Source organism: Polyergus mexicanus, unplaced genomic scaffold (genome assembly GCF_030449975.1).
Source record: "Polyergus mexicanus isolate NDT 795.1 unplaced genomic scaffold, iyPolMexi1.0 SCAF_6, whole genome shotgun sequence".
NCBI classification, from domain to species: Eukaryota; Metazoa; Arthropoda; class Insecta; order Hymenoptera; family Formicidae; genus Polyergus; species Polyergus mexicanus.
The window spans coordinates 8,182,149-8,196,968 of NW_027223326.1; the positions used below are offsets into that span (position 1 = coordinate 8,182,149).

Sequence of the window (14,820 nt, forward strand, 5' to 3'; positions counted from 1 at the left end):
GAAGTGTACGTGGGCGGCAAGTAAATCGCACGCACGTTATTTAAGTACTTAGATCGGCACTGTTATTGTCCAAGGTGCTAATAGATCTAATAGATAGGACGGCTTCCACTTCCTGGCGTTAATAAATCATTCAGAGACTTCCACTTGGCTGTCTGCTGTCTTTTCCGAGATGAGATGAGATGAGATGAGATGAGATTCCGACGCATTCGATGCAATATGCAGAGATATTATAAACCATCGTCGATACTATTATTTTATTCAGTCAATAAGAGAATAGATAATTTTTTAAATGATTTTATTATAATGCATACGTGTCCACTTTCCAGCAATTAACCAGCATTCTTAATTATTGATTAAATTTTTCTCTTAATACATTTGCAATCTTTTTATTTTTAATGTAAATATAACAATCTCTATCTTTTATTAGTTTAAAAGCTTTGAGAAGCTTTCTTTTTCAAAGACGAACCTATTAATTGAGAGCCATCTCTCTTGTAGAAACGTTCGAACGAGTTTGGCACTTTCACCGATAGTTTCAAGTGCCATTGGGCCACATTTCCGTGTGAAATAAATAATTTATTTTTCAAAGAGAAAAGCGCGGGGCATCGCTAGCGATGAATAGTTGTAGATTCGTTTAACTTCCTCCTTTCGACGCGCGGAGAAAGTCATTGTTGGATTCAATGAAGTCGAAGTTAAACGTCTTGCACTTCGCAGACAGTATACCGTAGTATACCTTTATCAGAGAAACATTGTTATATCGAAGTAGTGGGTGTTGCGGATCGCTTTATGTGGCGATATAACGGCGAAAATTTTACCGCGTGTACTGCTTGGCCCTAAAAGACTTGGGTATCCGTTCAGAGCTTGCAATTACGCCGAGCAAAAATTAAATTCGAGATCATAAGAGGTCGTAAAATCTAAATGGGCGATAGACTTGCGAATTGTGCAGCCAACAAATTACGAATTTCAAAACTCATATCTTAAATTCTAAAACATAATCCTTTATATAAGATAATTTTAAGACCTCAATAATCCATTTAAATTTTAACTTCAATTCTTGACAATAATTTTAGTATCAATATCTCAACATTCAAAATATTTGTCTATTGTTGTCAAATTAATATATTAATATCGAAGTAACTGTGGAATTATGATATATAATCTCTGTTATATTTACGATATTTTTTCTAAAACATTGGAAAATTAAATTACAAATAAAATTAAATTACAAATTAAATTAAATTACAAATAAAATTAATATTCTCTCCGTTACGAATAATATAGTACGTATAAGTTCGTCATAAATCTGGCGCTATATACGTCGGGTTTATTCTAGACCTGGAGGTTAACATTTATTACACGATGCATCGCAAACGTCCGTAATTATCGCGCTTGCTCGCGATCCTAGCGATATACCGTTCGGCTGTTTTCTATAATCGCGAGAGTGCGCGCCCATTAACGCTTCCAACAGCCGGCTATTTAAATTCTACGCAGGGCGGAGCGCGCGAATGCGCTTTATTCTCTCGGCGCAACTATCCGCGCGACTCGAAAGCAGTTAAAATAAACGTAACGTGTATTTCGGTCTTTACTATCCGGCTAGCGTGTGCGCGCGTATTTTGCACTCGCGGATCTACTAATAAAAAGCGGGAGGGGAGCCGCTCGTTGATCTGGTATATCATAACGCTTAAATGTCGTCGGAATCCTCGTCGAATTATCCTTGTAGTGTCACGATCTTGCATATAGCCGTAGTATATTCCTCGCGAGCGAGTATACACGCTCATCCCGGGTATTATGATGCCGTTCGCGTGAAATCACGTCCGAGCGATCTCGTTGCCTCAATTGCCTCCCTCGTAATTATTCGGCTTCTCGACGAGAGAAAACATCGCGATCGTAAAGGATCTTATCCCCGCGTATACGTTGCGTTTTCTCTATCGCCTTTGGTCCTCGGAATGTGATTTCCATCCCTGTAAATTGGAGAAAATTATCCGCCAACTGGGGAAAATACCGGCGGGCGATTTTATGATCGATTTGCATGATTAATATCAAAATTTCAAACGCGCTACTTTTGACATCTTAATTTAGATTTTTAGATAATCGCAATACATATACAACAAAAATCTTTAGAAGATTATAAAAAACAAAATTTGATTATTTTCTTAAATGTTTGACATTTAATATATTTTTAGATACTTAAATCTGGATTGTTATATTAACGCAATATAAATTTTGCCGATACAATCTTATCTCGTTTTGTAAGATCTTTTCTCTCGGGCTATTGGGCTTATCGGATAATCGAGTTTCTTCGCGCCTTATCACGACTCGTTAATTTGATCATGCCGGGGAATATCGATAGTTTTCAAAGAAACCAAAAGAAAGGAGAAAGCAACGTTGCCTTCAACAAACTACATCACTGCAAAGGAAATGCGGCGAGATTGAGCTGCTATCCTCTTTTATATCACACGCGATTGATCGATCAGAATCGCGATTCGGTTGGACATTATTTTGAGCACGTGTTCCGTCAGCGCGATCGGAGGGTAACTCTTGTCCATCGGTACTAACATGTGCTCGCGCACACATTGAGTCTGACACTATACGTCAAGTTCTACTTACATGGTACATGTATGCTCGACATCAAGATATTGCACGATGATATAACGTTGATATGATGATGATAGATCTAATCTTTTTATTTATAATATTTATATAATTATGTTACATTGTATAATTATAATGTAACGTTATTAAAAATATTTCAAATATTTAAGAAACTAAAATATATTAATTTCTTGATCTCTTTTGATTAACGAAAGATTGTTTTTAAATTTGCTAGAAATCTGGCCATAAGATATTTTTATGGAATTTGAAATATACATATTTTTTATACGTTTATATTATATAAAATATATATTTTAATATATTTTAATATATTAAATATTATTTTATATTACTGTAGAAGAATATAGATTTTTTTGCAGTTATATCATGTTTTGATAGATCAGGTATATTTTTGGCTAAGGCGAGTACGCCGATTTTAATTTAAAAAAATGCATCGTGTAAAAGATATATTTTCATTCCAGATAAAATCTTGGTATACGCGAGTTGTGTTTTACAATTCCGCGAACACGTGCTGTTATTCTCGTCCGATTTGCGCAACCGCCTTCTCTCGTGTGCCTAATTTTGCATACGTAACAGCGTGCAAATTTTCAGCTCGCGCGTACAATCATTTTCGACGCGAGTCTAGTTTCGCGCGTATCTCTTTTTCTCGCTGATGAGTCTCGCTTTGTAGTTAGACGATCCACGATGAAACTTTCACCATGGCACTGGTACAAGAACAGGGAGATATTCGACAGATTTACGCGCTCGTCTTTTATAATGCAGCGATCCTCGTTTCCGCATTATCGCGTTCGCGAAAGAGCGAACTTGTTCCTCTCGTTGTTTGTCCCGACCGTCGCGTTTTTTCCATCGTTAAACGGAAGCACGTTCGATTCGTATTCGGTATACCTAACGAGAAAGAGGCGTAATCGTTCGGCAAGACTCCAATTAGTGCAGCAGTTATTCCCGATGGTCAGCGGCGTTTATTCGCGTACAATAAGAACGGGCTATCTCTCAATTTCCGAGCGCATCCGTGACCCGAATACCGAGTGCCGCGAATCATACAGAATGTTCATTTGTGCCAAATGAAAATGTCGCCATTCTCTTTTGGCTCTCTCATCGTGAAAATTAACAAGCCCGTCGATGAATCTTCGTCGTTTGATTCTTGTCCAGAATATAAATAACATACGAGAAAAGAAACCTGTTCGAAATAAGACCATAATTGTTCAACATTAACTCCTATTATTTGTAATTCGATCGAAATTTATTTAAATCATTAAAATTGTATCGATTATTCTTTAAATTGATATTCTTTATTTTGTTAAATTAAAATGTGTGTGATGGAATATATTTTAGAATTTAATCGCATTATTGATCGCATCTTATAAATCAACGATAATTTTGACTGGCAAAATATAAAAATTTTATACGGTATATTATAATAAGTGGTTGAAAGACTTCTCTTATTGAAAAAACGATTAAATAAAGCGAGAATTTATTTTCGAGGTGAAAGAGATTTCGTAAATACATAGACATCAACAAACTTTAATATAAACAGTGTATGTTGACATGACACTTTGTGCGAGCGATATTATTGAATACCGGAATGGGGATTGTATTACAAGGTTCGAAGTTTTATTCAGTTAATCGTCAACCTTCGGCTGTGTGAGGAAGACGTGAATCACAGTCGAAATTATCAGAGAAAGCAACGTACTACGAGGAACATAAACATCACGAAAGATGTACTGTAAGTACAATACTTCACAGCGCCAACATTTATGCATAATAACTCGTATCTCTTTTATCCTAAGAATTATTTATACAAATATCTTTGGCATCGCGGAGGTTCTCTCCGAAATCTTATATTCGTGACGTCGCTGCATATCGCGAATCTCTGACGGAAAAATTCGCACGACGAGAATAAAGAGTGTAAGGAGCGGTGCGAATACACGGGTCGCAGTTATTTTAACGAATATAATTATCCGACCGATTATAAGGATGCGAAACGATCGGCCGTGTCCGCGCAGTCAGGGGCATCCCCGGCGATTCCTCGGGCTCCCGTCGCCTCGCCCAGCGTGATCGTATCGCGAGCCTACTATTAGTCCGATGATATATGTCATCATTATGTACGCCTTATTGCGTTAACCACATTCTCGTGATTTATATGGTAGGCCTTGGCTCCACTTCCGTCCCTCTCGTTTATTTTTTTTTTCCTTTTCTTCATTCGCGAATCGCCGCGCAGCGACCATCCCTTTGATATAATGCGCCATCGCGATATCACGATATTTTTGAGCGGCATTTGAGAACGGCAAACCCGTAATTTTTCGACGATTGGACTCTTTAATTTTTATAATCTCCAATCGACGGAAGATCCATGTGGTGATAAATTAACAGAATATCATTTAACGCGCGCTATTATTTTTGTCATTAAAGACTATATTTCCTCTGATGATTACTTGTCAAGTTTTTATTAAAAGGAGAGGAGTCTATTTTAAATTTACTGAAAAAATACATTTAATAAAGTATAGGGTCAATGTTTAAAACGTATATATTTCCGTCATATATTTTCATTATGTTTTTCGCGAAGCGATGGTACAGATTCACGTTGGGCCGTTTTAGCTTTGTCGATATGTGAAATGTTCTCAAGATGAAAATTAGGAAACATGACTCCGGCGGTTAGTCACGCGATTTAGCGACGTGGAAAACAAACTTGCACCGGGAGAACGTGCAGGAGGCTGCATGTAGATAACGGTAGCGTTCGTCTAGTAACATGGAGGATATTGGTATAATATGTAGATCCAAAGCGTGTACGTGGGTCGCCAGTAATGCTCTCATAAATCACCAAGGCTCTATTGTTTCTCGTTATTGAATGACTTGGCGCACGGTAGCCCCCTTCGTTCACATTCCACATTTCTGTTTTGATATTGCTCGGCGGTAACCGGCGATATAAATCTTTCGTCGTTGCCCGAACCGCCCCGCTGGGAAACTTCTTGTATCGATACTTATAAATCGCGGCCGCCGACACGTATCGCCCTTTGGAAGCAGGTGCGACTCGCGCCCGGCGTTTACGTGGCTCGCGCATACATTTTTCGTTTCGCATAATTTACACGATAAGGTTTAATTCTTGTACGCCGTCTCTTTTTCGCTCACTTTTTTTTTTCAGTTGTGATTTTATGCCCTTTTTATGCAAGGCAATAATTCAAAACTAACGTTCTTCCTCTTAATTTGTACGATAAATTTCAACTATTATTTTATTTATATTTAAATTTTTTTAAATAGCTTCAATTATAAATACTTAATTTTTTTTTTAAGTTGTAAATAATAGTGTCAAAAAATTAATTTGGAATCAAACTTTTATGATTTAATATAATTAAATTTTTTACTACATTACATAGAAAAAAATATGAAAGTATAAAATATGCTTAAAATTCATTATTTTTTCACATCCATTTATTAAAAAAGATATTATCTCTTTGAGAAACGCCAAATAATCAGTACCGTACACTTATTGTATAAGTATGTATTGTACATACGTGACATATGGAATAGGGACTTTTATGAAAAATATGGGAGACATAACCCGTAAAATACTTGGAGGTCTTAGTGTACAAGGAGCAATTAAACGGAGACCATTAGCGTCCCGTATCCGACTTTATGTATTCGGACTCGAAGAAGCGGCATCCGCCTTAAGACGACGCTTATGAGTCATAACTGTTAATTTTGCAACGCCCCAGACATATTTTAATGTGATTTTAATGTAATTACGTGTTTACACTCGGCGAGGCGAATAGAAGCAATTTAATGCACAATCGGACTCACGACCGACCGACTTTCTAACCGCGTTGCAATATAACAGTAGTAGCGCGCGATAAATGCGGTTATACAATTAATATTATAAATGCTCTGTCAAAACGCAACGTAAAAATTATAAACATCACATGTTTAGAACTTATGATTCGATAAATCCTTTCCGAGATGAAGCTTACGAATAAATTAATCATATATTATCGTATTAGAGTCGCGTTAGTAATGAAAAGTTATCGAATGTGCGTTACATAATCTGATTATGTATAAAATATATTTATTAAATTAATTGGCCAAGTATATAATTAAGTTTTCGCGAAGCAAAATTTTATTTACCGATACAATTACAGACTCGCCTTTCTACGACTGCGTTGAACTAAGTATAGACGCGCGTTATAAGCGCAGCTGCATACGATATTACTGTGATATAAATTTATAAATATTCCGCCAATATATAGCGTTACATAAGGCTCTTTAGCCGAACTACCGAGAATCGTTTCCAGAGAACGGACGCAAATGAACTCTCGCGCGCGCGTTCTTTGCTCTCGCCCCAACAACTTCATACGTTATTTCAGTATCCCTTTTCCTCCCGTCCGCGATCCGCGCGAAAATCATGATCGGGCAGAAGGGAAGAGATATCTTTCTTCTTACCGCGTTGCAAATCACTTTCATAGTCCCGCTTTTATGACCGAAAGTTATAATTTACGATACACCCGATTGGCGTAACTCAGACACGCCGCGCGCGAAAGGGATTACGCGACGACAAGACGTGCTGAGAGAGAAGCACTTATATCAGAATGTGCTCGAGCTTTCGAAGCTCTAATCTATTAACGAGCCAAAGATGGCGTGGGAACGCGCAAAGACGGAGTGCGTGCGCGATGGTGCGTGAGCGTATACGCATGTGGAGCGACCGTTCTCGCGATCGCACGTCCATTCGTATCCAATTAAAAGAAAAATCTCCGCGTAGCGTAAATCAAACGAAACATTCTTCTCTCTTTAATCTGTGTGACTTCTAAATGCTGACTTATAATAATTGTGAATTTAACGTCAACGCGTTTGCGCAAACACCTTGCTTGCTCCGTTTTCTTAAAATGTTTTAACTGTTTTGCGTCTGGCATTTCTCTTATTTATTTAATTAACAATTAAAATATAAGCGTTAAAAAATAGACATTAGCTACCGCGATTTCTTTCGGATCGTTATCTGTGCCATAAATTAATTAAGAATTTTTTTATTGTCAGAATTTCATTTCCTGTGCGAAAGTAAAATATCGTGAATCGCGTTGGGCGAGCTTCGTCGCGGTGAATATTTCAATACTGCCATTTTAGGCGTGGGCGACGTGGATTCATGCCACGAAATCATAAATACGTCGAGAAGAAGGATCCATACCTTTAATATAAATAAATCCGTCGTTTATCCCAAGAGATGATCGTATAAATTGAATCCCGAAACGCGATAAATCGAATCCTACGCGGCGACGGTCAGTTTAGTGTGCGCAAGGAAAGTTTTTTTATTCGATTAATCGATATATAAAGTAACAGATTTTAGTGGCATATTACTTATATTATTTTTATGTACGTACATTAACACATTCCAATAATTTATAAAATATAAAAAAATATACAAATAAAAAAATTTTTATATTTATTTCTAATGAACTTAAATGAAGTGAATAATATAAATCTTATTTAGGCTAATATATTTCTTACATATTTTTAAGTTTATACGATACGAGCAGAATTTAGAGAATAATGTGTCTTTTCTAATATAAGATTTTCACAAGATTAAATTTATATACGTGGCTTAGGGGGACGTAACGTTTTCATCGTAATCTGTTTTAAATAATGTACGTCAAAGAGATGCCTGAGAACGTATTTAGCTCGCATCCATTTTCGGTGCAGTACTGGCTTCGCGCGATGCTTCACGTTTCTATTAACGGAGTTACATCTGCAGTGCCCGCGCAGATCCAAATAACAATATTGTAATATGAACGACGCGCCGCGCGTAACGTGTCGTGTCGGATATTGTACATTAAACTGTATATACGCGAGGCTCGCGTCGTTCTCGAGAAATATGAATCGCCTCGCGTTCCCGTTTCCATCGTGCAAGTGCAAAATCGTCGTCGTTCCCGCGAACTTTCGTTCTCGCTGGATCAGAGGAGCGATGCATATTTTCAGCATATTCGGCGTGTCCAAAGGCGCCGCCGATTCAATTTCCGCGACGCGGCAATCACTCGCGGCGTTACGGAAAATAGGAGAAATTCAGCGAAAGTAAACGTAATGCGTGTATCTAAACGTAACTCGCATTCACTGCATTCAATGTAATATGTAATGATAACGAGTGAGAGAGACGATGCGTCGCCCGTTCTGCGAGGAATCATTCTGCGGTAGCCATTCGATATAACGTACGTACGCAATCCATTTTCATCTCTTTAGCCATGCCTCTAAAAATCGCGCAACTTTAACTTTACGAGAAGAAACGAGTTAATTCGTCCTATCCGAGAGGCGTCTCGTAAATCCAGCGTGATCGCGTGCGGGATTATTAATAGAGAAAGTAATTGATTCAATAAGGGACGTCTGTGTTGCATTCTATGAGAAAATATAATATAAGTTATATATTAATGTATATTGCATATTACCGCGTATACAGGCGAGGCTATCGTCGAGGAAAGTGATAATATTCAGCTATTTCGTATGATTCTCGTCAAGATAATAGAATTACTTAAAAGTATTATTGCATAATTGAGGAAATTGGTATCGCTTATGTACACATACACACAGATTTTCACTAAATTAATTTTATTATTATTTTGTTATTGTAGACATTTACTTCAAAATTGTGAATATAAGCATTGCAAAACTTATCGGTATAAATTAATATTTTTTTATAGATGACGTTATAACAAAAAAATAATTATATATGTTAATATAATGTATTATCGATATTAATAATAGCGAATAATAGTTAAAGAAATAATCACAATAATAGCTATAACGGTGCTTTAAAAAAAAATAAAGCTTTTAAAAAAATAAAAATTTAAAATAAGCAGGAAAAAAGAATATAAGAATCGGTTTTTAAAAAATTTTTGGAATTTTTTAAATCGAGAATTAAATATAAAAGAAATTTTGATCGTAGAAAAACATTTGTGATTTGTCAATTTTTGTGAATTGAGAAAGAATTTGACTCCATTGGATTCCGGTATGCGCGTTATTAATGAACAACCAATTAACGTTCCTTTTGCGCAAGTCGAAGTCGAGGACATAAAACGCGATCGCGGTGTTCCCACCATCGATCAGCACGCTCTCGAATCTGTATTTCGTGATTGTTTCATTGTCGCATTTGTACGCGGGTGGTCTCGCCTTTCGCGAGAGCGAACGGTGCGACCGAGGCACATAATGCATCGTCGTCGCCCTCGCTCGTCGCGGGCGTCGTCGCAGTTTGTCCGTACATACGTCGAGACGGCAAGAAACGATGGCGCAATTACTCCTCGACGCTTGCCTCTCTTGCTCTCTCGCTGTCCCTCTCAGCCTCTTTCCCCGCGGCTCGTGACATACACGAGCCGAGAGCGGTAATTGTTTTAACGTTTTAATAACCGGGCGTTTGCGTGCTCGCATCGCCAGAAGACTCCTGTCGCCTTCACGTAAATACGACGAAACCCCGTCCGATTGTGTCAACCGAGATTACGTCAGATACCTGTACATCGCTACTTGTACGTATCACGAGATAAAATAACATTTCGCTATTTGAATTATATTTTCCTTATTTTATTTTCATCAATTTGCATTTATTTGATTGCTTCTCTCTGTTACTTTTTTTTTTTTTTTTTTTTTAATAACATGTTTACACTAAGATTCTTATGTATTTATTAATTCATTAATGAAAATGATGATTCAATATAATATATCGAAAGTGGATAAGTGTTTGAATACTTATCAAAATTTTATAATATTGCAAACTGAGATAAGCATTAAATTAACTACAGTGACAATTCGCATTTATATCGTGTGGAGATAATTTTAATTACTCTGCTGCGCTTTTCTATGGAGGAGGAGAGAAGGAGGATTTCTTTCTCAGAATCTTTCCTCGTACTGTTTCATCGCGAATGACTCACATAATTGAACCATTAGCGCGATCCTGCCATTTCGTGCCGCAAGGTACGCTTTAATCGTGTCGCAGAGCACTATTCTAAATTGTATATTGCCGGTACTGATTTACATCCCTATGTACAAAAAAGAGATACGATATTACAGATACGATCTCAAGCAGTATTCTTCATCTGGATTTGTCTACGTTTGCCGCCGTTTTACTCTTTCGAGATTTCTATAATTTACATATTTTATCATAGAAATTTTTTATAAAAATCTAATTTCCTATTATATATCTACAAATTCTTTTTTGTCATTTTTTTTTTCCCCTTTGGATTCAGAAATATTTAGAAATATTTTACGGTTTACTTACCTTGAAAAACGATTATTAATTTGACAATTAATTTATATCCCATAATACATTAACAGGTTCATACCGTAAGGTACCATCTGGGATATAGTTTGCATTCAAGAAGATCGAAATTAAAGACAAGGCGGACATTGACACAAAAGTATTAACGAGTCTCGATGGTCGCGGTATTCGATCGGTGAATGTAATCGTAATGGAAGTCGATTTGTAGCTCGTCGATTGACGAACGAAAGCGCGTGTTAATTTGCGGTTGCTTCATTCGTATAATACGCGCTGAAATGGAACCAGTGTCCACGCTTGCTTGTAGACATTTGTATTATGCAAATGTTTACTTACAGCTGCGTGTACGATCATTTTCGATGAATAATTACGCGACACGATAATTATCACTCACTATGAATATATTTAGGATCTCTGAAGAAAATTAATTTACACCTGTATTCTTGAAATTTTTTACTGGAATTCTCAGCTTTTAATCCTTGCAATAATGAATTAAATTAAAAATTTCAAGACTTTTTTCGTTAATCTTAGAGACAATTCTCCTTCCATTTTATTTGTATCTGATTTATTGATAATAAAACATTATTTTCGATAGTTATTAGAGAAATTGCAGTTTTATTTTTTCGCCATGTTTGGGATTACCCGCGACCTATGCGGCGATTATTTCATTCTCACCCCCCTTCGGTCTCCCTCTCGCTAATTTTCTGCGAAGAGCAATTTTGTTTCCAAGGCAGCCATTACGATTGCTATAATAGCGCTCATCAGATCCCACCGCCTATCACCTTTACCTTCGTCTTGTCTAATTACAGGTCGCGTTTATTGTTTCAGGAGGAGAGCGAGCTCTCGAGCAAGCGGTGGGCCAGTGCGCCCCGCCGCCCGGACAGCCCCTGCGTCCTGGGGGCACCGACGTCTAGGGAGGTAAGTCGATTTTATCCCGAATGTATCTAATTGTCTAGATGTCTCGGAAACGCGTCTTCTCTTAGAAAATCTGCCGGCAAGATTTTTTTTTTTTTTTTTTTTTTTTCTTTTTCCAAAGCCGCATTTTCTTTGTCAAGAAAGATTATCGGTTAAAGTAGAAATCCTACTTAAAAAATATTTTATATAATAATATAAAAGAGATGAATTTGAATATACGACGGAGTCGAGTGAGTGTTTTTCTTGTCGTCGCGTCACATCGTCTAGGAAATATAGAAACGCGTACAGTTATTCGCGAGATACGTCATTCACGTTCTATCAAGTGTCGTTGCTCTCAACGGACATTAAAATTTTCTCGCGATTATTCATGCCGATAAAATCTCGTATTTAGCGCTTGGAGCGCTTCGTGAAGCGACTTCGCGGGGTCGTCGTGGATGCCGGTCGTACGACTTATTCGTGCGAATACATGGCGCCACCCACCCAGGATCTCTATGATGGGTGTGACTCGTGTTGGCATTCGCGATGCATATTACGTCGCAATGCGAGAGAACACGAACGTTTGGTGCCGCCGCCTCTCGTCCATGTTCCTTTTAACGATACAATCGATGGCTCGCAAACGTGCGAATTCTGTGACTCGAATCGCCAATTTTTGATCATTTGATCGAAAATTATTCAAAATTATTATTAAATTAATATTAAAATCAGAAGAAAAATCAAGCGCGAGTTTTCGATCGACGATTATGTATTTCTTCACCAACATCGCCAAGTATATAACTGTTGACCAATTGAACTTATGCATAATTCCAATTACACGGATATTAGCGACCACCGATTTTATTTCGATTCCATTTTCAACTATCGTAAGTTTGTCGTTAGGACAACGTAGATAGGTATACGCGTCGCCGCACTCCGCTCTATGAGGCAATATGTACCGGCCATGGTAATAAAACGCTCTCTCGCTCGTGTCCGTGACATGAAATATCGTGGATCCTTTCACGAAACGAAAATAGAGAATCGTCAGTGCTCCGGGGAACGTATTCAAGATCCATCGCGTTTCACGCGACGCGCTTGTTACGATGGCTAGGAGACGGCAATACGTCCGTTGAAGGACATGGTCGATGAACGTCATTCGTCACATCCTGATAGACTTCAGTCAGTAGCTGCGAATGCTTCAAGGTTTTGTAAATGATCGCAGTAAAATTTTATATATTTATAATGATTCAATTAAATAATTAAAATTCGTGAAAACTAGAAAGTATCAATATTCGATAAGAGGTAAATTGACATTTTTATATTATTTATACGAAGAAGAATTATATTGGCGGATAAAATAGTAACGAGTATAGGGAAGGAATTGAGATGGAAGGAGAAAGAACTTCGTCTCTCTTCCTTCTTTTTCGGATCACGCAAATGTCCGAGGCCAATCTCGCATACCATCTGTTACGGCGGATATTTCCGTTGTCGATGCGCCTCGCGGCTGCCTGACACGCGTCAAATCACACGCACGAGTGACGTGAAATCATAATTTGACGGCACGTTTTTATCCGATCAGTCACGAGATTCCGCTGTATTTTAGAAATCGTTCATAGTACGATTACTCGTTAACGATAATATTGACTGACACATCCCTTCGTACCGCTTAATATATTTTGTGCAAGAAAAAGATTACATTTCACATTATTTTCATTCCTCTAAGGATGCGGAATTGGCCTGATTTTCGCTCGAATATTTCCAGAAAGAATCTTTCGCGTAGGGGACAAGGGACAAGGGGGCAAGAGCACTGGGTGCATCCTGGGTGCGCGCGGTTACATCGAGTACGGTTCAATTCCGTTACGTGGACGTAAGCCGCTGGCTTCCCACGCCAATTAAACATGACTCATTAACGGGCAGGAGAGCAGTAGCAGCAGCCGGTAGCCCGGGATCGATGTCTGGCCGTGAGCGCGGCGGACATGCACACACACAGTCGCGCGGTCCTTCCTATAACTCTCCCCGGCGCGGCAATCGGAACTAATCTCGACCGACCTCCTCTACATCGGGGCTGATGCGATATTACGGCGCGAGTATTACATACATAGGTATACCTGTAATTCGCGATATATCTATGACCAGGTCGGCAATATTTATAGTTGCGTATAATCGTTCCGCGGTGCCACGTGTTTTACACGTCATCCACTGACATCTGAATTTTACCCAACCAGTGCTTTCTTATCATAATAAATTTGTTTGATTGAAGAATTTCAATTGTATATTTATTCTGATTATTTCGCGATTTTTTCGCATCGTACGAAATTATTTTACCAAATGTCGAGCAATTAATTTTTTAAATTATAATATTACTTTTTTCTTTACTTAACATTTATCTCTTCCTTTAAATTGATGATGTTTACATTCGCGTTTCGGAATTACAACTATAGTACAATTCTTATAAGAACATGGAATACCACGAGTGATATATGTATTACATTGAGAAAAAGGAATGTAATATTTATTAGCAACTCGATTGGAACAGTAAATTATTTATATTTTGAAGAGTTCAATGGCAGAAAAGCGTTTTAAAAGCGATACGAATGCCGTAACTGTTTAATACCATCAATGGTGAATGAAACATCTATTTAATCGGCGAATAAAAGTACGTATGGTTTTTACGTGAAATCGATAGTCATCGCCGTAGGGCATCCTTGTTGCTTCAGCTATCTCGCTGTCAACTGCAACAAAGTAACGGGACGCGTACCACTAACAATACCTTTACTGCTATTCTCCTCCGACTCTGGCGCGCACGCGCGCGCGTTAGCATTAAGATCTGCCTGATGCAGGCAAACTTTTATCAGATAGCGCGCAATGTGAAACGACACAATAGATCTTAAATTATTTTTGATCGGGCGCGATATACGCTGATTAATGCGACTGTCGGTAATCGCCACTTGTTTGTCGCAGACTTTGACACGCGCGATTCTGCTTTTACCGCGCAACATAAAAATAGTTATTCAGATTAAACATTAATAGATACAACAAACGGCCATTATGCTAGAGAATGGAATATATTGTATCTACAGAGTGATATC

The 14,820-nt window shown here is 37.9% G+C and overlaps 1 protein-coding gene across 1 annotated transcript in view; it reads left to right on the top strand.

The window, feature by feature from the left end:
* The window catches only part of LOC138933964 (Krueppel-like factor 3), a 296,223-nt gene that overhangs the window by 94,182 nt on the left and 187,221 nt on the right, over positions 1 to 14,820 (top strand). Inside the window, exon 3 of the mRNA XM_070297274.1 lies at positions 11,672 to 11,761. Within this exon, the coding sequence (XP_070153375.1) occupies positions 11,672 to 11,761 (90 nt within the window). The remainder of the gene's footprint in view (positions 1 to 11,671; positions 11,762 to 14,820) is intronic.